This window comes from Gigantopelta aegis, chromosome 7 (assembly GCF_016097555.1).
Source record: "Gigantopelta aegis isolate Gae_Host chromosome 7, Gae_host_genome, whole genome shotgun sequence".
NCBI classification, from domain to species: Eukaryota; Metazoa; Mollusca; class Gastropoda; order Neomphalida; family Peltospiridae; genus Gigantopelta; species Gigantopelta aegis.
Genome location: NC_054705.1, coordinates 17870979 through 17895808, shown reverse-complemented (window position 1 = coordinate 17895808; position 24830 = coordinate 17870979). Strand labels below are relative to the sequence as shown.

Genomic DNA, 24830 nt, shown 5'->3' with positions numbered 1-24830 from the left:
GGTCATTCACGTTTCCAGGTTACTACATGTCAACAAAGTCAAGAATGGTACTTCATTTTTCACAAAATCTTATTAATCGGATTTTTTTTAAAGTACATCCCACAGCTAACGGAATTGTGGAAATTAACGTGATTTACATCTAATCATAACTGGGATGTCTTTTAGGTCACAGGATGATGTAGCACTTGTACCATTGTTTAAAAAATATTTATTCATAAAATTGGGAATTTTCAATGCCACTTGCTACGTGCCTATATGTTCAGTACCACAGAACGCCTGGGTAAATACCTGGTATAAGAACAGTGATACGAATAAATAAAAATATATACATGTATATAGATGTGTTTGAAATTTGTTTACGTATATTGTATATTTATAAATGAAATAATGGGAATTGTAACTTTATAAAGGAAGGAAGGAAAAGACGCATTCAACACATTTTATTTATGGTTATATGGCATCAGAAATATAGTTACGGGCCACACAGATATTGAGAGAGGAAACCTGCTGTCGCCACTTCATGGGCTACTCCTTTTTTATTAGCAGCAAGGGATCTTTTATATGCACCATCTCACAGACAGAATAGTGCATACCATGGCCTTTGTTATACCAGTTGTGGAACATTGGCTGGAATGAGAAATAGCCCAATGGGGCCACCGACAGGGATCGATCCCAAACCGACTGCGCATCAAGAGAGTGCTTTACCACTGGGCTACATCCGGCCTCCTTTATAAATGTGTCGTATAGGTTACCAATTGGCCCGTAATTTCTAGTAACATATATGGATCACCACACGCAATGCTTATTTTGATGCCTAAAATGGAAGTTCTAATATTAACTGTAATATGTCTTAAGGAAACACCTCCTGCATGTACAACCATGTCAGTGGCCACTCAGTATCAGTCTCACTGTACATTAGATATCTGTGTATCTGACAAGAGAGAAGCCTACATAAATGTGTGTGTCCAATATTGTACATACTCATGTAGATGGCGAGCTAATGGAGGAAGTGCTTATCAAACATGTCAGTCAGCGCGGAGGATGTGGGTTTAAACACAGCCAGGGACTGACAGTGTAATGACCACTCATATCCAAGATAATAACACAGTTTACTGCCAGTCTCCAGGCCAATACATGTGTCTAGATGTACATGCATCTCCAATAACTGAGGGTGCAGTATAAAAAGCAGTATAAAAAAATGTATCAAGGTATAGTAATAGTCTTTTATAGGAAGGAAGGAAATGTTTTATTTAACGACGCACTCAACACATTTTATTTACGGTTATATGGCGTCAGACATATGGTTAAGGACCACACAGATATTGAGAGGAAACCCACTGTCACCACTTCATGGGCTACTCTTGGCAGAAACCCTGGTGGGGAAAAAAAACCCAATCAGATGGGTCCACTGAAGGGGTTCAGTCCTACAGTTATTTATCTACATGTATGCTAAATGCAGGCATCGAAATAAGAAAAGTCAGGAACGGTGTTTTGTTCTCGACAAAAATTTCAAATTAACGGTAGTTTCGTTTCCGAACGTAAACCAGGCAATTCATTCCAGACTTCATCATTTCATTTTCTCGTACGGAATTGCATCGATGTTCGCACGCACTTGTGCAGTTGCAAGCAATTATAGTCATTCCGCGTTTAAGCAGAATCCACTAGATGAATTTACTTCCGGATTTCGTTTCTCGTTTCTCGCACCGATACAATTTCAGAATGTCCACGTTAACAGTAGTAGTAACAGGAATTCAATTCTAACTTTCACATAGTAACCAGGCTATTGTGGTAACCTGTAAATGGGTTACCAGACACTATGCTTATTTCGATGCCTGTAAACGTGTAGATGTGTATTGCTTTTGAAAATAAACCTTTAATCATTCAATTAAAGGATCAACTTCAAATAATCAAGTATTCTTTTTTTAATAATATTTTGTGAATGAAGTACACACATGTAGGTACAAATCGTAGATGTCTTAATTATGACCATGGAATGATTAGACTGACAGTGATAGAACGCGCCTTGATTAATACTTTTAATATTTTTAAAAAACATTTATATATGTACATGGCTGTTAACAAAAGTAAAATGTTGTGACTGAAATTTCAAGGTACAGGGCATTCAAAATGGTAATGTTTTATATGACAATTGTAGTCCACTTTAAACATGTATTTCTCCCATCCCACACCCTGTTATTTTTTTTATTGGACAAAAACATTAATTTGATGGGTCCTGCAGTGAACCTATATTAATGGAAATAGCAGTGGCATAGGCAGGATTCTGTATTTCGGGGGGGGGGGGGGGGGGCACACTTGTGTAGTGGGATATGACACAGGAACCTTTTTAAAGTTATTAATAAGCAAAAAGGTAACAATTTCCTGGGATTTGGGGGGGGGCATGGCCCCCTGCGCCCCCCCCCCCCCCCCCCCCCCCCCGGCTACGCCACTGGGAAATAGTCCTATTAGGCTAACATTTGCTGGGGTGTTCTTTCATAAGCTACGGCCCTAGTACGGGCATTTTTTTTAAAGTTTGCATTATTACCTGATATTTAGGCTTGACCGCTAGCTGATGGACGGCAAATCAAATATTCAAATACATTTACATCGGGTGGTCCTTGTGTTATTGCAAATTCATTATGGGAGGGGGAGGGGGTCGTTAAAAATTGAGGTAAAAGCCAATGTCTGATACTGTATTACGCTAATGTTGAATAGTCCTTTGTTGATCTTTGTGTCATTTAACAATACGTGACGCAAAATCTTGCAGTTTCAATACTCTTCTCCCCTTGTAACGTTTTGTGACCGTGTCATATTTTGCTTTGGGGTCTTTAGTAATACATATATATGTTAAAATAAAATGGCAATGACTGGTTGCATTTTACTTTATGAATTAACATTACGTTGCACAATAACCCCCCCCCCCCCCCCCCCCCCCCCCCCCCCCCAATTACGTTTTGTCACATCCCATAATTCCCACTCTCCTTGGTGCTCGTTGCGTAGTTCTCGAATGATCCCATTATTCAATCGTAAATAATAAAGAAATAACATACCGCTGGTCGGTAAATGTTATGTTGGACCGGATAAACTTTATTAAGTTTCAATATCTATAATACGCAATCTAATATTTCCCAGCAGAACTATTACATTGTAACAGTGTTCAAACTCGCACGTGCTGTTCATCATATGGTGTGACATCGGGTACGGCCATTACTTCAAAGGGAGTGAGTAGCACATTTAAATGAAAGGTGGGTGGGGGGTTTCACTTAATTTACAACTACTGTAGTAACGTTTTTTGTTGTTTTTTTTAAATACAAAAACCATACCAAAAATGATTTTTAAAAAATAAAAGTTTAAATAATAAAATATTTGAAAAAAAAAGTACGAAACATATGTACACACCTTTTTATAAAATAAGATCGTCTGCTTAAAATAGCACAGTAAACGGTAGTGCAGGGTGCACATCAAGTCAATACTTTACTTTCTACGTCCGTTCGGACTATGTAAATAGCGGATTGGAAGTGTTGCGATAGATCCCAAATATGTGTTAACGCAAATGGATGAATTAAAACAAAAAGTTGTATTCTTCTACCAAAACTGTATTATATCAGACAATGTAGGCATTATTACTAAAAACTACGACACAACTGACTATCAAAACAGGATAAAACTAATTTGCATATCCAGGTCAGACTTGTTCGTCACGTGTACGTAATCGATCAGAAAACCAAAACGAAACTTGTTCGATGCCATTTTTTTTTTTTTAAATATACAATTAGCTAAATTTTAAAACATTTTTAGGAATTCAAGTATCCGCGATAAGAGCAACTTTGGGAATCTTTATTGGGAAACTGTTGGGTCGTAATTGGGAAAAGGTTTGATATTGGATTGGGAATTTACGTTAGGGGAGTGGGGCCCCAAAATGTATGGTAGATTATACCCATCCGATAGGTACCTAAAGGGGGCGGAGGGGTCAGTGGGGCAAAGAAAACGGCCAAAGTGATCGGGTTGACATTACGGAAACCGAAAACGGCCGGAATTTTTTTTTTCCACAATTTCTCTGACGACGGCAATCCGTCTCACGACGGACAGTTAACAGCCATGTATGTACGCATATTTGTTGTTTTTAATAATAATTGAAATGTATTAATTATTTAAATGCTATTCTTCTGTTACTATTAGTATTTTTTTCTTATGTAATTCTGGCAAAGGATATAACCATTGATATTTCTTTTCGTTTATAACATATATACATGTAGTGTAGTATATGTCAAATTACCAAATGTTTGACATCCAAAGCCGATGATTAATACATCAATGTGCTCTGGTGGTGTTGTTAAACAAAACCAACTTTTAACTAATTAATTTTTAATCAACTAATAATTGTTGCTAATCAAAATATTGAAAACAAAATATTCCCTTCTGTTTATCACTTTATGTGTCCCTTTTGACTTAAACGTTCAGGGGCCTAATTAATTAAACTCTTGCAACTTTTCGATCGCACAGTGCAATGCTAAAAAGACTTGTAAAGAGGATGCTTTGTTGTCTAGCAGAGCCTAAGAGACCTTTGTGAATTAGGCCCCATGCAGGCATGTTCACTACATGGATATAAGCTCAGACATTTAGGAAAATGTACATTATGTGTCGGGGAAAATTTGCCTACAGGCAGATTCAGACGAATGCTCTACTACCAAGCTATATATTTAATGCCTTGGTACAATGACAACCAGCCCATGAAGTGTAGTACATGTATGTTTACTCATAGGATATACTCGGTGGAAATATTTCTACACAGCTGTTAACTTGTCATTTTGGCTTCCTTCCTGCCTTCCCTCTGAACAATGGCACAATACAGGAAGGTCTGGCAATACACACAGCTCACTACAACAATGGCCTACAATCATGTACATAGCAATACATGAAGTCAAACAGATTTTGTGTTTGCATGATTATTCCGATACTTCGTTCAAATAATGTGGGGGGGGGGGGGGGGGGGGGGTTCTCAATGCTATCTTTGGCACCTACATGTACACAGTGATTCTGCCAGAAATACATTTTTGGGTATGGCACTATGGAATTGAACGCAATCAGTCAACAGGGGGTTATAGGGGGCTTCCCCCAGAAAGAAAATGGATTAAGTTTAGGGTTAGGGTTAAGAAAATCGTACAGTAATGAAAAGAGTAATTAATTTTGTCAAAACATTAACTTAAAAAAATTAAATCTGCACATAATTTTGGGTATGACACCATACCTGTTTTGCCCTCTAGCAGAAACCCTGCTACATGTAATTCCTACATATACATGTAACAATGCAGAATACACTGTACACACTTGTACAAATGTACGCACATGTATGTAAATTAATCAGCACCTTTGTCTCAAGGCCAATTTGATATTGCTTTCAAGTTAAAAATCTGCTAAATAATTTGGGTGTGGTGCCATGACTGTTTTACTCTCTAGCAGAAACCCTGTTGCATGTAATTCCTACATATACATGTAACAATGCCGAATACACTGTACACACTTGTACAAGTATACACACATGTATGTATGTATGTATAACAGCACCTTTGTCTCAAGGCCAATTTGATGTTGCTTTCAAGTTATATACTGTGCTTATTTAATAGTTTATTAATTGCTTTATTTTAAGTAGTTCTTTTTGTGCTTTTGTATCCAAGTAATGTTCAAGCATGTAGTTCTGTTCACAAAAGTTTTTATCTGAGCTGTCTGTTCAGAATAATGGTTGGTTGTTATTTGTTAGTGAGAGAGAAGTCAGTGCAGTGGCCATTGAGCCATTGAAAGAAAAAAAAGAAAGGAATGTTTTATTTAATGATGCACTCAACACATTTTATTTACGGTTATATGGCATCAGACATATGGTTAAGGACCACACAGAGTTTGAGAGGAAACCCTCTGTCGCCAATACATGGGCTACTCTTTCCGATTAGCAGCAAGGGATCTTTTATTTGCACTTCCTGCAGGCAGGATAGCACAAACCATGGCCTTTGTTGAACCAGTTATGGATCACTGGTCGGTGCAAGTGGTTTACACCTACCCACTGAGCCTTGCGGAGCACTCACTCAGGGTTTGGAGTCGGTATCTGGATTAAAAATCCCATGCCTCGATTGGGATCCGAACCCAGTATCTACCAGCCTGTAGACCGATGGCCTAACCACAACGCCACAACTGCAAGATTATGCAACATCCCATGAAACTTGTATAGCCAATATTGAATAGCAACACCATAGAGAACAAGCAGGGTTTCTGCCAGAGGGTAAAACGGGTATGGCGCCATACTTAGATTTTTTTTTTTTTTTTTTTTTTTTTTAAAGTTAACCTTTTAACAAAATTAATTACTCTTATCACTAATGTATCATTTTCTTAACCCTAACCCTAAACTGAATCAATTTTCTTTCTTGGAGAGGCCCCCCACACACCATGTTGACTATGATTGCTTTCAATTCCATAGCACCATACCCAAAAATTTCTTTCTGGCAGAAACACTGACAAGAAGACATACAAAGAACAAAATTCCTCTATTCCCATAGATTCAATAACAATCTGCTTCCAGATTGATGGGGTATCAAAAACAATTAAAGGGACAGACCCTAGTTTTTAAACACTAATGCATATTTTTCACCTAGACACTAGTTTGAACCCATAAAAATGGACACTAAGTTTTGTTAATTTAGAAACCTGAAAAAAGTTGGATTTATATACTAGAGTGAAACAAGAGTATATGACGTTGAAATACCCTTAAAAAACTGATTAAAACGCGATTCAGTAATCATTACTTCTCAGACACATGTGCGTTTTTTTAAAATATGAGAATGCATTTTGTGGTATTAGAAACACCAGGATAACCAGAAACACTTCGGTTGTATGGAAATGGATAATCTAAACAATAAAATACATGTATAAGTGATGTTTGATTTCAGTGATCATAAACGGCTCTAATAGTGAAAAATATGCCTTAGTGTTTAAAAACTAGGGTATGTCCCTTTAATAGAATACATGTACAGCATATATATGTACATGTGTATATGTATATGTATATGCAAGTATAGCGGACAGACTATTGAAGTGAGTGGCCCATACAGGTAAATAATGATTGATTGATATGGCCGGCCTACGGCAAGGGAAGCGAGTGATAACAATCACATGTACACCTTCAGAAGTGACATCAATTAGCAGTGCTGTAACAGGTAATTGAATTACCTCACATTGCTCCAAGGAAATAGTCTTGTGGGTTCCCATCATATGTGAAGCTGTGGGAATCTAAATGTGGGTTTTGGTAGAATCCGATGACAAATGCAGGGCTTCTGCCAGATGGTAAATTGTATGGCATGCAGAGTAAAATTAAATATCCCAAAATCTTGGAAATTAATGGAAGGATGGAAGGAAATGTTTTATTTAAAGATGCACTCAAAACATTTTATTCACGGTTATATGGCGTCAAACATATGGTTAAGGACCACACATATATTGAGAGAGGAAACCCACTGTTGCCACTTCATGGGCTACTTTTTCCAATTAGCAGCAAGGGATCTTTTATATGCACCATGCCACAAACAGGATAACACATACCACAGCCTTTGATATACCAGTCGTGGTGCACTGGATGGAACGAGAAATAGCCCAAAGCCCGATGGGCCCACCGACAGGGATCGATCCCACACTGACCGTGCACCGAGCGAACGCTGTACCACTGGGCTATATCCCGCCCCCCGACTGTAGCAAAAGAAAGAAATGTTTTATTTAACGACGCACTCAACACATTTTATATGGCGTCAGACATATGGTTAAGGACCACACAGATATTGAGAGGAAACCCACTGTCACCACTACATGGGCTACTCTTCCGATAGGCAGCAAGGGATCTTTTATTTGCGCTTCCCACAGGCAGGATAGCACAAACCATGGCCTTTGTTGAACCAGTTATGGATCACTGGTCGGTGAAAGTGGTTTACATCTACCCAATGAGTCTTGTGGAGCACTCACTCAGGGTTTGGAGTCGGTATCTGGATTAAAAATCCCATGCCTTGACTGGGATCCGAACCCAGTACCTACCTGCCTGTAGACCGAAGGCCTGCCACGACGCCACGGAGGCCGGTTGTAGTAAGAGAATTGTTAAAATACACGAAATGCAGTGTTTCATTTCATAGGTTTTCAAACCCATAACCACCTAGTATGACTACGAGCAATTATAGTCTCTTCTTTCTTTCTGTTTTGTTAGTATGCGTACAATGTATATACATTCAAATTAGTTTTGGCAGAAACCTGAAATGAGGCTTAATTTGTATTAAAAAACAATTTATTACAAAAAAAAGGTTTTAAGCATTGCACTATATATGCACCATCAAAACCAGTGACCACAAATATATTGTCTATGAAAAGGAGTTTAAGAATCTTTATAATTTTTTTTTTTTAAAAACACCAGATCTGGCTGACATTTATATTTACTGGAACAAGTTTTTGAAGGAGAAGACACAGCCATGTGTTAAACCCTAGGACACCCTGTGCAACACTTAGAACTGTGCTATGAGGACCAGTATCTTTAGAACTAATCTAAGATTCAGAGATGACAGAATGTTTACAAGAAGGTGATAAGACCTCAGCAGACTGCCCAGTAGGGTGTCTCTTGGAGAGGTCTTATAACTGCCGTATGATTAACTGTTTACAACATGATTAACATGCCTAGCTGGTATACATTACAAACAGTAATAAAGTGGGTATTTTAAGATGCTGTACATGTAGCTGTGTGCTTAATACAGGTTAATTTGCACTAGATATCAGGCCTAGCTCTGCCACTCAACAATACGACAATTGCACAGGGTTTCTAGAAATTTTATAAAATTCACTAGCCATGGGATCAGTGATTTAAAAAATTTACTTGCCACAATTAAAAATTCACTAGCCTTACTTTACTTAATATAATTTTAGTAAATAATTGTAATAATCAGATATATCACCTAAAGAGAGCGATAGAGTTTAAAAACGCTAACATTGGGCGTTTGGGGTGGGGGCAGGATATTCATGTTTACAAAATAGACTTAACTGCAACATTTGACAATTTTTTCCATTAGCCATCGGGCATGGCAATAGTAGTTGTTTACTAGCCTAACATCGAATATCACTAGCCATGGGAGTGGGGCTACCATAATCTAGAAGCCCTGAATTGCAAATATTAAAAATTGGCGATTTTTTTTAATTGATTTTTTTAAATGGGGGAAGTCGGGGGGGGGTTGTGAAAGAAATTTAATGTAATAATTGATATTTTGTTGGAATAAATTAAGCTGTGCATTTCTGAGATAATTTGGTGAAGTTTTCTGATAACCCAGAGCTATAGCCCTGTGAATATAAATTGTAAATCTGCAAAATATTCTGGGTATGGTGCTTAGTATACCCATTTTACCCTCTGGCAGAAATTCGGACAGGTTACCATAAATTATAGTCCTGTTAATTAACTACACATATATACATTTGTATGTATGAAGTTTACAATTCCCATTGTAATCCCTTCACAAATATGCCAACACAAAGTACTATTCTCAATATGTGGTAACCTTCTGGTAAAATTACCCAAACGACCATTCTTCAAGACTTAATTAGATGCCTGCATGTGGAGTTGTTGGGGGGGGGCAATGTTCCCCTGATCCTTCCCCCACCCTTTTTTCGCTTCCAACACCTTTAGTGATCTTACTGCATGTAGATGTAGATGTGGTAATGTACATTATCTTTCAAAGTTCTTGTACAAGACAGTTATATACATGAAGGTGACTTAACCTTCCCAGTAAAAGCTTTATAATCAATATTGGAACCGAGAAGAAAAGAACCAGACCAGTTGCGCGAACACACACATGTACTTTACGCATACAAATGCATTGTAAGACTAAGAGCAGGGCTTGAAACGGCCTGTGACCAGGTCACCAAATGCGATCAATGTCCTGGCTAGCTCTGGATCAGCAGAAAATTACGCCAAATTATATATTAAACTTCCAAATTTTATAGATATACCCAGTTATTTTGTAACAAAATATCAATTAATACTTAAAATTATTTCACCAAATTAAAATAAAATTCGCCAATTAATTGTTATCAAAATTCGCAATTGGCGAATTTGGTGAGTGCCAGAGCTAGCCCTGAACGTCCTGTTTGCGCAACTTAAATATTAAAAAATAATGGCGTTAGTTAAATTGCCCAAATAATATTATTTGGGCGATCTTCCTTAGAGACATAACATACAAGACACTATTAATATTTGTATTGCATATATTTATTCAACATTAAAATCTTGCTCATGGTTCATGGTTCGCTTACCTTAATTTGCCAGCATCCATTATTATTTTTTGGGCCACCATATTTTTTGGCGAGTTTCGAGCCCTGCTAAGAGCTGTTCAGAAATTAGCACAGAGAAGAAAGAAAGAACTTTTATGCTACCCCTTGTCGAATCACCAACAAAATAAAACCAACAAACTTTACTATAAATATACTAAATCAAATATCTACAATGTACATGTATATATTATTATACACTAACTGTACTGATACAGGTCAGTTCTGATTAATATTGATCAGTCAGTTTCTCAGAGCAAAACATTTCACACAAACCGTCATTTTGTTTGTCAGTTATGTAGTTTTGAATTCATGTGATTTGCCAATCTGTTACATACTGAACCATTACACTAAAATTTAAAGGTACCAATTGATGTCAGGATCATCATAACTTTATTCATTATGTGCAATATATATATAATTTGTGTAATCAAACAATCAAGTTACTTACAACTGTAGGTACAAATCCTCATGAACCATGTCTCATTTACAGGTATCGAATTAACATAAATTTATATAATACACAGGGCTTCTATAATTTTTATAAAATCCACTAGAAATGGGATCAGTGATTTTGAATATTTACTAGCTATGATTAAAAATTAACTAGCCTTACTTTACTTTAAGTTAATACAATTTTACTAGTTAGTAATAATGTCACCTAAAGAGGGAGATAGAGCTTTAAAGCACTAACATTGGGGGATGGATGGGAACAGGATATTTGTATTTACAAAATATACTTAAATGCAGCATTTGCTAACCTTTTTTTCACTAGCCGTCGGACATGGCAATGGTAGTTTTTACTAGCTCAACAATGCATATCACTAGCCATGGGAGTGGGGCTACCATAATTATTTGTTAATTAGATTAAATATTGGTACGTAGTGGGCAATGACCTATATCAGGGAACATTTTTTTTTGAAAATCTTGATTAGAAATATTTCAAGTCAACTGAAAATTTATTAGCATCTATTGTTTAATGTTTTAACATTGTGTAGTGATCTCTGAAACTTGCATAGCAAATCACGGCGCAATACTGAACAAAATGTAATTTTATCAACATATCAGTTTATTTTCAACACTTACTGTAAATCCGAAAAAGCTAGTGAGCATAAAATTTTAGCGAGCCCATACAAGATGCTATAATTAAAGATCTTGACGTTCGTCCAGGGGTGCAAAAAGTACTCATCCATTCGCCAAATTGAGTAAAAATTCTGACGGACAAGTTTTAAAAAATGCAACTAGCAGTCCGACTGGTGATCCATCTTTTTCTGCCTGTAAAGTGTAATTGTTGTTATGTGGCTAATGAGTTTTGAGTAAATTGTTTTGTAAAATACTTGAATTTGGTAAATTTAAATGAAAGAAATGTTAAAAACTTTGTTTATCAGAATACTATATTTCAACATAAATTTACTGATTTGTTAATCAAGGTCTGGCAGACTAGTATAAATTCTGGCAGGCTAGTAAATTTTTGTTGGTTCAGATCCGGCTGGCTAGTGAAATATTTTCCATTTCTGCACCCCTGCTGTTTCGAAAACCTTTTGTGCTATTGCTATTTGCTATCCCTTTGGTGGAAAAATATCCACCCGGTCCCCACCCCCCCTCCCCTAACACTAACCCTCACCCCTAAACCTAACCCCAACTAAAAATAATAAAGGGGGGACCAGGCGGATATTATACCCATGTTATGAAGTTATGTGAAGTGTCATGTATATAGAGCAAATATTTTGTATAACATAACAATAAATGAGTCACCCACCATTCCCGGCACTATTTAAATTGAACACCCATGGAATCACTGAACCAGGGCTTCTAGATTATGGTAACCCCACTCCCATGGCTAGTGATATTCAATGTTGGGCTTGTAAATAACTACCATCGCCATGTCAGATGGCTAGTGAGATTTGATTTTCAAATGCTGCATTTAAGTCTATTTTGTAAATTATGTGAATATCCTGACCCTTCCTCCCCACAAATCTAAGTGGGTTTTTTAAGCTATATCTCCTTCTTTAGGTGACATATCCAATTATTCCTATTAGTAAAATTGTATGTACTTAAAATCGGGCTAGTGAATGTTTAACCATGGCTAGTAATTCATTTGTAGTTCTAAGCCCTGCAAACCAATTAGAACTACATAACGGGACACGCCCACAATTCACAGTATGTAAACCAACTATTGTAGAAGAAAGACAAAATTTATATAATCCTTAAAATATCAAAATGAAAGTGTAGAAATTAAAATGTTTTTAATTGCCTGCGTACGTTGTCACGTTGTGGTGTATGTAAAAATTAATGTTCATAAATAATGCTAAACACTGGTAAATAAACTGCCTTTTCGCTTACCTCCTCCAAAAATGACACCGCCTGTCGACACTGCCCCATTTTGGAGGCAAATGTCGACGTCGTCGGCGACTTGTAGTCATCCCAAGACTCTTTGATGAATTCGTCAACTGAAATCTGCATTTCCTAAAGCGAAATCACATTTTCTTCTCGCTAAACCATATTTTATCATGCACTCTTCCGTTTTACTCGTCTTTCCATACAGGAAGCGGACAGGGCCTTCTGCGCATCGTTAACTGTCATATACGAATGGTAATACGACTGTTTGCAAATTAGCCATTTTTGCTTTTGAAGTCCGTTCTGAAACGGACAGGTATGTGCATTGTTCCCAAAATCAATGTTTGGTTGTTGGGGGTGGGGTGGTTACGTGGGGGGGATATACTAGGATTCTTGAATATGTTCAATGGATGAGATGTTTCCAGGAACAGGGACAGGTGTAAGGAGTGAGTGGGTTGACGCCCTTGTAGAGATGATAGGGCCTATAGATTTGAGACAGAGACACAGAGAGAGTGAGATAGACAGAAAGAGATACAGAGAGAGGGGGAGGGTTGGAGAGAGAGAAAAAAATAATAATACAGAGACGGAGAGAGAGAGAGAGATCATGAAGAAATATAGGGTGATAACAGGATTTTCGGGGGTAGATTGTCTCTTTATTGGTTGTCTCTTTTTATTTTCTATATAGATTCTGTGGGACCCCCCCCCCCCCCCCCTCCCCTATAAACTTCGCTTGCCATTCTAGATACCTCCTCTGCAAAAATGCCTGCACGCGTGCCTGACGTGGTTTAAAAGACGACAAAGAAACTACAAATAAATTCACTGGATTTCGTGAACAGAGCAATGTATGATACATCTGGAAACGATAGAGAGAAGTGGAAAGAAACAGCAAATGATAATTTATTGAATGTTGCTAGCCTAACAGAGTGCAGCACTAATGAGAAAACTAAGACACTTAAAAACGTAGTCATGTGCATATAAGGGAACGAAACGGTGGGGGGTTTGTCCCGTCCCGTCCCGTCCCCCCACCATCACTACATCACACCACTCACCCCCTCCAGCTGGAGCAAAGATTCGTATTCGCACATAATGATCTGGTCTGAAAACTTTTCACCATGTATTTCCATTATTCTGCTAGCAATATTAGTTTTGGAACCTATATGCATAGGTCGGGATTTAGCTCAGTCGGTTGAGTGCTCGCTTGAGGTGCTTGCGTCGCAGGATCGAACCACCTCGGTGGATCCATTCAGCTGATTGGGGGGTTTTCTCGTTCTAACCAGTTGACTACAACTGGTCAAAGTCCGTGGTATGTGTTTTCCTGTCTGTGGGGAAAGTGCATATAAAAGAACCCTTATTGCATTAGGAAAAATGTAGCGGGTTTCCTCTGATGTTAGCCGATGATAAGATAAAAAATCAATGTGCTCTAGCGGCGTCGTTAAATAAAACAAACTTTACTTTTCCTCTGATGACTACGTGTCAGAATTACCAAATGCTTGACATCCAATAGCCGATGATTAATTAATCGATGTGCTCCAGTGGTGTCGTTAAACAAAACAAACTTTAACTTTATATACATACTACTATTTGGTCATTTGAATGCATGAAGTAACAGTAGCTTAATTTGTCTAATTTATACACATATATTATTGATAATGCCTAATACGAATGTTTTAAAACAAAGTGATGATGAAAAGCACTTTTGCAGCCCAGGTATTCTAAAAAATAGACACCCCTCTTCTTTCCGGCCCCATATTTCGAATATAAAACGTTTGATATTAAGCACACAGCATCACAATATAATCATGTAGATATACCCGACGTATGTATCTGCCCTTTGATCGGACAAGTATTATAATTTAACGTGTATCGACACCTCTTAGACAAGTTCCGTTTCGTTCACAGGTGAGAAAAATGTTAACTACGTGTATATATAAAATTTAATTTACATGAATAAAAGCCTTTTAAAAATTTAATAGTTTAACAAAGCAGCTAGCTTATGTATGTCTTTCTTTCTTTCTTTCTTTCTTTCTTTCTTTCTTTCTTTCTTTATTCAATCTCTCTCTCTTCTTTTCACTCACTCTCTCTCTCTCTCTCTCTCTCTCTCTCTCTCTCTCTCTCTCTGTCTCTCTATTTCTATCTCTTGTTTATCAAAAGCCGTGGTATGTGCTGTCCTGTATGTGGGATGGTGTGTATAAAAGACCCCTTGCTAGTAATGTTAAAATGTAGCAGGTTTCTTCCCTAACACTATATGTCAAATTTACCAAATGTTTGTCATCCAATAGCCGATGATTGATAAATCAATGTGCTCTAGTGGTGTCGTTAAACAAAACAAACTGTTTTCTTCTTTTTTGTACCAGTCGTTGGTTGGGACGGGGAAAAACAGTATGTCCGGCGAGAGGGTTTGATCTTACGATTCGAGTATATCAGACGAGCGCTCTACAGAATGATAAAGAAAGATAAATTATAAATGTATATGCACGAAAAAAAACATTGAGCCGAATTTACAAAGCCTGTTTTCACCCCTTATATACGTGTTGCTACATACATTTGCTGTGGTTAAACACCTAGCTGCATTTAAGAAAAATAGATCCGGTCTTAGTGAATAATCCGGGGGAGGGACGTATCTCAGTGGAACAGCGCTCGCCTGATGCGCGATCGATCTAGGATCGATTTCCGTCAGTGGGCCCATTGGGCTATTTCTCGTTCCAGCTAGTGCTCCACAACTGGTTTAACAAAGGCCGTGGTATGTACTATCAGTGTGACATCTGTTTGTCTTTGTAATTGTTTTAGCTACTTTCTACAAGACCCCCTACAAGACGGATCGATTTCCGTCAGTGGGCCCATTGGGTTGTTTCTCGCTCCAGCCAGTGCACTACGACTGGTATATCAAAGGCAGTGGTATGTGTTATCATGTCTTTGGGATGGTACATATAAAAGACCACTTACTGCTAATCGAAAATAGTAGCCCATGTAGTGGCGACAGCGGGTTTCCTCTCTCAATATATGTGTGGTCCTTAACCATATGTCCGACGTCATATAACCGTAAAGTGCGTTGTTGAGTGCGTTGTTAAATAAAACATTTACTTCCTTCCTTCATGAATAATTCAGGCGCTTGTGCAGGGATAGTGTGTGTGGGGGGAGGGGGTACAGACTGGCAAATTTTTAGGTGGATCGGGTAATTTTTCCTCGGAAAATACATTGAAAAAAAAGAAGAAGAAAATTCGCTTGGAGCAGAGGGGATTTCTATCCCCAAACATAATCCCACCTCATGAATTCGCGCCTGTAAATTCGGCCTAATATTATTTTATTTTTGTATCTTCCCAGGAGATAACGAACGCTGAGCAATGTTTTCATTATCGTAAGTTAGAGTTCATTTGTATCAGTTACAGTGATAACATTTCTAATCATATAATATTATTTATAATCTGTCATTTTATCTTAAGCTTGGTACACACACCGATTAACGCTGTCTCGACAGTCGCGTCGGCATTAATCGACAGGTGTGCGCTGAGCATAGACGCGACAGCGCGTATAATCTCCAGTTTTGCCCCAGTTAGACAGTCGCGTCGGTCTCCATCAAGTGCACCACGACTGGTATATCAAAGGCCGTGGTATGTCTGTGGGATGGTGCATATAAAAGATCCCTTGCTGCTAATCGAAAAGAGTAGCCCATGAAGTGGCGACAGCGGGTTTCCTTCCTCAATATCTGTGTGGTCCTTAACCATATGTCTGATGCAATATGACCGTAAATAAAATGTGTCGAGTGCCTCGTTAAATAAAACATTTCCTTCTTCCTCCTCCCCCTTCTATTGCCAACGCGACAGTCGAGTCGGCGTTAATCGGCAGGTGTGCGCCGAGCATTAGTCACTAACGTTAAAAATAAAGGAGCGTTCATTCAACGCCATCTCAGCACATTTTGAACTACGGTTAGGCTATTTGGCGTATAACCAGGGCCGTAGCTAGGATTTTTTGTTTGGAGGGGGGGGGGGGGGGGGGGCAACTGAGTGGTTAATAGTCTAAAGCCCCTTAAACAGTTAAGAGAATTTTCTTTAAGTATCTATAATGCTTTCCGGATTTTTTCGGGCGGGGGGGGGGGGGGGCAAATGCCCCCTTCCCCCCCCCCCCCCGCTAGCTACGGCCCTGATAACAGGGTTATTTTGACGAAATAGTGAGCGAAAACACGATGGCGTAACCACTACACCACCGAAGAAAGGAAGGAAGGAATGTTTTATTTACCGACGCAGTCAACACATTTTGATTACAGTTGTATACGGTTAAGGACCACACATATAATGAGAGAAAAGCGGGCTACTCTTTCTGATCTTTTATATGTAGAATCCCACAGACAGGATAGTACATACCACGGGCTTTGTTATACCAATTTTGGTGCACTGGTTGAAACGATCGGCCTCGGTGGCGTCGTGGTTAGGCCATCGGTCTACTGTCTGGTAGGTACTGGGTTAGGATCCCAGTCGAGGCATGGGGGTTTTAATCCAGATACCGACTCCAAACCCTGAGTGAGTGCTCCGCAAGGCTCAATGGGTAGGTGTAAATCACTTGCACCGACCAATGATCCTTAACTGGTTCAACAAAGGCCATGGTTTGTGCTATCCTGCCTGTGGGAAGCGCAACTAAAAGATCCCTTGCTGCCTGTCGTAGAAGAGTAGCCTATGTGGCGACAGCGGGTTTCCTCTAAAAAGAAAAAAAATTAGGTGTCAGAATGATCATATGTTTGACGTCCAATAGCCGATGATAAGATCAAAAGATCAATGTGAACTAGTGGCGTCGTTAAATAAAACAAACTTTACTCTTTTTTTGGTTGAAACAAACAATAGCCCATTGGGCCACCGTTGGGACTCGATCCTAGATATACCACGCATTAGACGAGTGCTTTACCATTGGACTACGTCACCCCGCCCCCGCAACACACGCATCCAGTCTATACGCTCTCACTGAAACGTATTTCGATTTTTTTTTTTTTTTTTTAAGCCTCGTCCAGTCAATATGAGCAAGCATGATTTCGTTATAACATTTTGTTTTGCAGGTGAAACGTCATGTCCTCACCAGTTACATCGCAGGTAGGTCATGAGTATAAACAGAAGAAAAGCTATAGATTTTCCCTGTCATGGGCAGAAATCTGTGGCGAAGTCAAATGTTGTACCCATGAGAGGCATGTTAGACCAGGTTTTTTTTTTTTTGATGGCAGCACTCCAAAACCTTCCCATACTCGTGTTGATTTTCACAGGCTCAGTTTTTATCGCGGTGCGGGCGCGGACGCATTAGACCTCCCTCCCCTCCCCCCTCCCCATCTATCATGTGGGCATCTATAGCAGTGGTTCCATAATATGCGCGTCGCGATTTTTGATAAGGATTCCGCGCCATCAACGAGTCAAAAAGAGCTTACATGAATGACGACACTTCACATAAATCACTTAGCGTAAACAAAACTATAATTATGTCTGTATTGAGTTGGCTGCCATCGTTAACATGATTCCGACTAAATATAAACTGGATGCGGCGTGTGCGTGCGTTCCGACTGTTGCATCTGATGCGTCTACGGGGCGGGACGTAGCCCAGTGGTAAAGCGTCCGCTTGATGCGCGGTCGGTCTGGGATCGATCCCCGTCATTGCTCACATTGGGCTATTTCTCATTCCAGCCAGTGAACTACGACTGGTATATCAAAGGTTGTGGTATGTGCTATCACTTTGGGATGGTGCATATAAAAGATCCTTTGCTACCAACGGAAAAATGTAGCGGGTTTCTTTTTTAAAACTATATGCCAAAATTATCATCTAATAGTCGATGATTAATACATCAATGTGCTCTAGTGGTGTCGTTAAACAAAACGAACTTTAACTGATGCGTCTGCCGCTTGCATTTTGGGCATATACACCACATACGATATTATTTCACTGCGGCTGGCCGCATGCGTTGTCAGACGCACGCATTCGGTCTAAACACTCTCGTTGAAACTAATGTATTCCGATTTTGTTTATGCGCACCGTACGAACGCGTCGCATCCAATCTATATATACCGGCCTCGGTGGCGTCGTGGTTAGCCATCGGTCTACAGGCTGGTAGGTACTGGGTTCGAATCCCAATCGAGGCATGGGGTTTTTAATCCAGATATCGACTCCAAACCCTGAGTGAGTGCTCCGCAAGGCTCAATGGGTAGGTGTAAACCACTTGCACCGACCAGTGATCCATAACTGGTTCAACAAAGGCCATGGTTTGTGCTATCCTGCCTGTGGGAAGCGCAAATAAAATGTCCCTTGCTGCCTGTCGTAAAAGAGTAGCCTATGTGGCGACAGCGGGTTTCCTATCAAAATCTGTGTGGTCCTTAACCATGTCTGACGCCATATAACCGTAAATGAAATGTGTTGAGTACGTCGATAAATAAACCATTTCTTTCTTTCTTTTTCCAATCTATATGAACCTTAACAGGCTGTTAAACACGAGAGAGGAAACCCGCTGTTGCCACTTCATGGGCTACTCGTTTTGATTAGCAGCATGGGATATTTTATGTGCTCCATGCGACAGACAGGATAGTACATGCCACGGCCTTTGTTACACCAATTGTGGAGCACTGTCTGGAACGAGAAATAGCCCAATGGGGCTACCGACGGGGACCGATCCTAAACCGACCGCGCATCCATGCGAGCGCTTTACCACTAGACTACGTCCTGCCCCCTTTTTACGGTCAGAGTACTAAGACTAACATTGCACTAAGCTGGTTGTTTATTCATTACAGTGAATAAAGGGTAAAGAAGTTATATATTTGAGATAATTAAAATAGCTGGGTATCAAAATAATACTTTGTATAAAAGCCAGACGAGTCAAATTAATATTACATTAACTACAACCATTGAAGAGACCATTGATTTTGACCTTTTGACTTTTTTCTTGGCCTTCAAGAAAGATACGTGAATTATTATTATAATGATAATGGCTTATTATTGATTGATTTCGACCCTTTATTACTCTCGTAGCCATCAAGAAAAATACGTTGTTCTTATGATGATGTCCTATTATTTTATTGCTTCAAGCACAGCAAATCCATCTCAATCGATATTCGCACTGTTACAATAGCGTTTTTTATCATTTTCATATTTCAGCCATCATTATCATCGCCACAACCATTATCATTGTCACCATCATCATCATCATCGTCATTATCATCATCATCATCGTTGTCATCATCGTCTTCATCATCATCATCGTCTTCATCATCATCACCTTCATCATCATCATCATCATCGCCATTTTTTATCTTTGTTTGACACCCAGCAGCCGGTGTGTATATTTATGCTGGGGTATCGTTAAACATTAATTCATTAATTCATTCATCATCACCATTATTATGATCATCATGATCATCATTGATACCACCATCGTTCACCACATAACCACCTGCAGCATCATCGAATCAATTCCGTCAGCATCATCATCATCAGTATCATCATTATCATAATGATCATTGTTGTCATTTCACTTTATATAATAAACATCTTGTTTCTTATCTTGTGTAGCCCCAGCCTTTCGCCGCCCAAGGTCAGCGATTATGGAGCTCGGGTACTTTCGGCTGCTTCAGTGACATGGGATCGTGTGAGTTGTCTCCCTCTAATAGCACATGGCAATTTAATAATTTGAACCGGCATCGGTGGTGTCGTGGTTAAGTCATCGGACAAAAGGCTGGTATGTACAGGGTTCGCAGCCCGGTAACGGCTCCCATCCAGAGCGAATTTTAACGACTCATTGGGTAGGTGTATGACCACTACACCCTCTTTTTCTCTCACTATCCACTAACCGACTGTCCTGGACAGACAGTCCAGATAGCTGAGGTGTGTGCCCAGGGCAGCGTGCTTGAACCTTAATTGGATATAAGCACGAAAATAAGTTGAAATGGAAATAATTTGAATCGGATCGGTGGTATCGTGGTTAAGCCATCGGACATAAGACCGATAGGTACAGGGTTCGCAGCCTGGTACCGGCTCCCACCCAGAGCGAGTTTTAACTATTCATTAGGTAGGTGTAAGACACCCTCTTTTCTCTCACTAACCACTAACTCACTATCCTGGACAGACAGACCAGATATCTGAGGTGTGTGTGTGCCCAGGATAGCGTGCTTAAACATTAATTGGATATAAGCACGAAACTACATTTTTTTGTAAGTTGAAATGAAATGAAATAATTTGAAATCGAACAGTAGGTGTCAAACACAATATAACACACACAAAAAGATTCTTTAAAACGACAGGGTGGGGATGATAATGACGCAGGCCACACCTTTGCGTATCTCAGTAAGCAGGGGCAAATATATCATTTTCAAGGAAGGGGTGCAACGTTTATAAATGGCACCAACAGTATTCAGATATTCAGGTTAGACATGGGTGGGAAGTATGTTCAGTGATGTAAAAAGGAGTAAATTTAAAACATTCTTGAATCCGTTATCATAATCATCGTCGTCGTCATCGTTAGCATCATCGCCATCATCATCTTATATATCAGAGATCAGAACATCTATTAAAATCAGCTTTCGGGAATTTTTATCAGACGTATTAATATTTTAAGCTATTTTAAAGGAAAATAAACCAAGGTTTATCGTGATAGACTACTTTCAACTGGGTGTTTGCTTAATTAGTTACGTTATTTGTGGTTGTGTCTGCGACAGGGTGAAGATGACTGCTCATGGAATCAAGCTTGATACGACTGGCTGGCTGCCCGTCTGCAGTCGTAACCACTAACAAAAGAAAAGAAAGTTTGCCACGGTACCATTGGTGGACTTTCAGACCTGTGACAAAACGAGATATTGTCAAGCGTTTCTTAATTGAATTCAGATTACGATTGCGATTACATGACATTCTCAAACAATGTAATCGATTACGATTACTGATTACGATTACCCCATCTCATACATACATACATACATACATACATACATACATACATTCTGTTATTATGACTATATAAGTGTTACTTGATTTTAGGTTTGATTGGAACACTGTGTCCGGTTATCTTGGCTATGCGTATAGCGGGAGATATGGGGGAGTCGAGTTGTGTCCCTTGCTGCGTTCCTGCTTCGACCATAGTGATGAGGACAAAAACCAGAATGATGTTTAATATCCAGGTATAGAGCCCCTCCACTCCACCACCACCCACCCACGCACCTCATAACTGAATGGTTGTGATACACTTGAATATGTTTATTAGAAAATAGTACAGATATGACGTCACAAATATAACATACATGGTAGAAGACTAAATTTAATTATTTGTGAATCTTCAACTGAGATAAATTTATGAATACTATAAGTAGTACGATATTATATATATCCACCGAAGTTTTAAAAATATAGAAATATACACGTGTTTTCAATTTCAAGAAAGAAAAACATTTGCAGGATTCATCTTAAAGTCGCAATTCCAGGGCCGTAGCTAGGATTTTTTGTTGGTGGTGTGTGTGTGTGTGTGTGTGTGTGTGTGTGTGTGTTTGTGTGTGTGTGCGTGCGTGCGTGTGTGTGTATGCATCTAAGTAGTTAATAGTCTAAAACTCATTAAACGGTTAAGAAGAGAATGTTCTTTAAGTTTCTATAATTGTTTCCGGATTTGTTTCTGGTTAAGGATCTCACATACTTAGAGAGGAAACCCGCTGTCGCCACTTCATGGGCTACTCTTTTCGATTAGCAGCAAGGGAGCTTTTATATGCACCACCCCACAGACAGGGTAGTACAAACCACGGCCTTTGATATACCAGTCGTGGTGCACTGGCTGGAACGAGAGATAGCCCAGTGGACCCACCGACGGGGATCCATCGCAGACCGACTTGCTGTTAATAGGGTGTATTGTTTACAGTATCAATGTCTGTATTATCGAATGTGTTTCTGGTCGTCCGAATTTCACTTTAGGCCTACGAAATTATTTGGAGGCAAAATAGTTTATGTAAGCAGGGTTCGAAACTCGTCAGAAAATATGGTGGTCCAAAAAATAATAATGCATGTTGACAAATTATAGTAAGCGAACCACGATCACGATTTTAATGTGGAATACAAATATTAATAGCGGCTCATATCTTTTAGCTCTAAAGAAGATAATATTATTTGGGCGACTAACGCCATTATTGTTTTAATATTTAAGTCGCCCAAACAGGACATTGGTCGCATATGGCAACCTGGCCACAGGCCGTTTCGAGCCCTGTATAAGTATTCGGTTAAAAAGAAACACATTATATAAATACAGACACTGACATTTTAAACAAGAAAATATATTTAATATGTTATTATAGTTGATACAATTTCATTTCATTTGTTATAGGGGTCGATTATGGACGACTGCCTTATTACGCACTTTTGCTGCCCTTGCGTCATATGTCAAATGGCGCGTGAACTGGAATATGTTAAGAAGATTCAACAGTGAAAACAAAACAACAAAGGTTTTCCATATATAAACAATTTAGGGTCTACTACATACAAAGTGTATTACACAAACAACAGACGATTTCCATATATAAACAATTTAGGGTCTACTACATACAAAGTGTCATACACAAACAACAGACGAATTACATATATAAACAATTTAGGGTCTACTACATACAAAGAGTCATACAAAAACAACAAACGAATTACATATATAAACAATTTAGGGTCTGCTACACACAAGGTGTTATACAAAAACAACAGACGATTTACATATATAAACAATTTAGGGTCTACTACATACAAAGTGTCATACACAAACAACAGACGAATTACATATATAAACAATTTAGGGTCTACTACATACAAAGTGTCATACAAAAACAACAAACGAATTACATATATAAACAATTTAGAGTCTACTACATACAAAGTGTCACACACAAACAACAGACGAATTAGATATATATACAATTTAGGGTCTACTACATACAAAGTGTCACACACAAACAACAGACGAATTACATATATAAACAATTTAGGGTCTGCTGCACACAAAGTGACATACACAGAAATTGAACTTTTGCGAGACGATAACATGTATCAAAGTGTGCAGAAACAGTCAGTAGACCTGAAATTAAAAACTTTTAAACAATTTATTTTTTGTTTCTGGGAGTCTGACCATTCTTAATAAAAAGGGCCGACTCTTAAAAAAATTCGATCTTTTATTAAAATATAAGAAAAAAAGAATACAAGTACTTCCAGTTCATAACATTTTATCTGACCCAGTTGGGGTGAATGTAAAAAAAGAAAAGAAAATGGAAAATGAAAGAAAGAAAAGATAGATCTACCCTACCTATTATATACTCTTCAAAAAAGTAGAGGAACTCCAATAAGAACTTACAATTGCCAAAATTGTAAGGTATATAAGCTGTGGGGAATGGTTATATGATAATAGTAAATTAATTGGGCAGACATTACAACCGGTAGTTTAGTATTACAGTAGGTTTTATGACCACCAAAGATCTGGAAGGGCGATTTCAGAAGTGAAATTTGAAAGTTGACGTTTTTTTATCAGTAAATCGCAAATTCAAAAAATTACTAAAAACAAAACAATAACAATTGTATGATCAACAGAATGAAAAAGATTGATAGAAATAATGTTCCACAGCGATTAATCGACCTTCCCGGAAATTGTCAAAATCGAGAATGACACTCCACGCACGTAATACACGTGCAAACTCATCTTCTTAAATCAAGGCTAATATTCATTCCTCGTATTCAGCCTTGATACATGTCATCAAGAAATCGTGCCACAAAATGCTTAAATTTCATTGGATGCGATGAGATCTGATTGCAACGAATCGCAACGCTCCTTATAGATTCCCTTGTTATTGTAAACAAAGATGGCAGCGTCAGCGTCCGTGGAAACGTGTCGTGTTTGTCACGATATGTAAAAAAAAGGCGGTTAATTTTTTATATTGCTTTGAAGATTGTCACATGTTACCGATGCTGTGATTGGTCAGCGATGTCATCGTTTAAGGGGCATAATCGGTGTTACAAATTTTCTTCCAATAGAGGGCGCTAGTAGTGGATATCAGTAATCTTGACTACATGTATCAAGGCTGAATACGAGAAACGAATATTAGCCTTGATTTATGAAGATGGTGCAAACTATGGAATGTGTTTCGGTGTGTTGATAAACAGACCCGAACGTTCTTTACTAGGATGTCTGTAGTTAAAACGTATGT

General features: G+C 38.7%; 2 protein-coding genes across 4 annotated transcripts in view; one reads left to right on the top strand and one right to left on the bottom strand.

Moving 5' to 3' along the window:
• The window catches only part of LOC121376955 (arf-GAP with SH3 domain, ANK repeat and PH domain-containing protein 2-like), a 98195-nt gene extending 85302 nt beyond the window's left edge, over window positions 1–12893 (bottom strand). Inside the window, exon 1 of the mRNA XM_041504765.1 lies at window positions 12673–12893. Coding sequence (XP_041360699.1) covers window positions 12673–12792 — 120 coding nt within the window. The 5' untranslated portion in view covers window positions 12793–12893. The remainder of the gene's footprint in view (window positions 1–12672) is intronic.
• LOC121376954 (cornifelin homolog B-like) lies at window positions 4020–23971 on the top strand. Of its 3 annotated transcripts, none has more exons than XM_041504764.1 (5): window positions 4020–4097; window positions 17708–17741; window positions 20194–20269; window positions 21652–21791; window positions 22976–23971. In XM_041504764.1, the coding sequence occupies exons 2-5, from the start codon at window positions 17718–17720 to the stop codon at window positions 23075–23077; spliced, it is 342 nt and encodes a 113-aa protein (XP_041360698.1). In that variant the 5' UTR covers window positions 4020–4097; window positions 17708–17717; the 3' UTR covers window positions 23078–23971. The 3 variants fall into 3 exon arrangements, with proteins under 3 accessions (XP_041360698.1, XP_041360697.1, XP_041360696.1); XM_041504763.1 differs by lacking the exon at window positions 4020–4097 and adding an exon at window positions 12953–12982; XM_041504762.1 differs by lacking the exon at window positions 4020–4097 and adding an exon at window positions 14468–14565.
• Window positions 23972–24830: the final 859 nt, after the last annotated feature.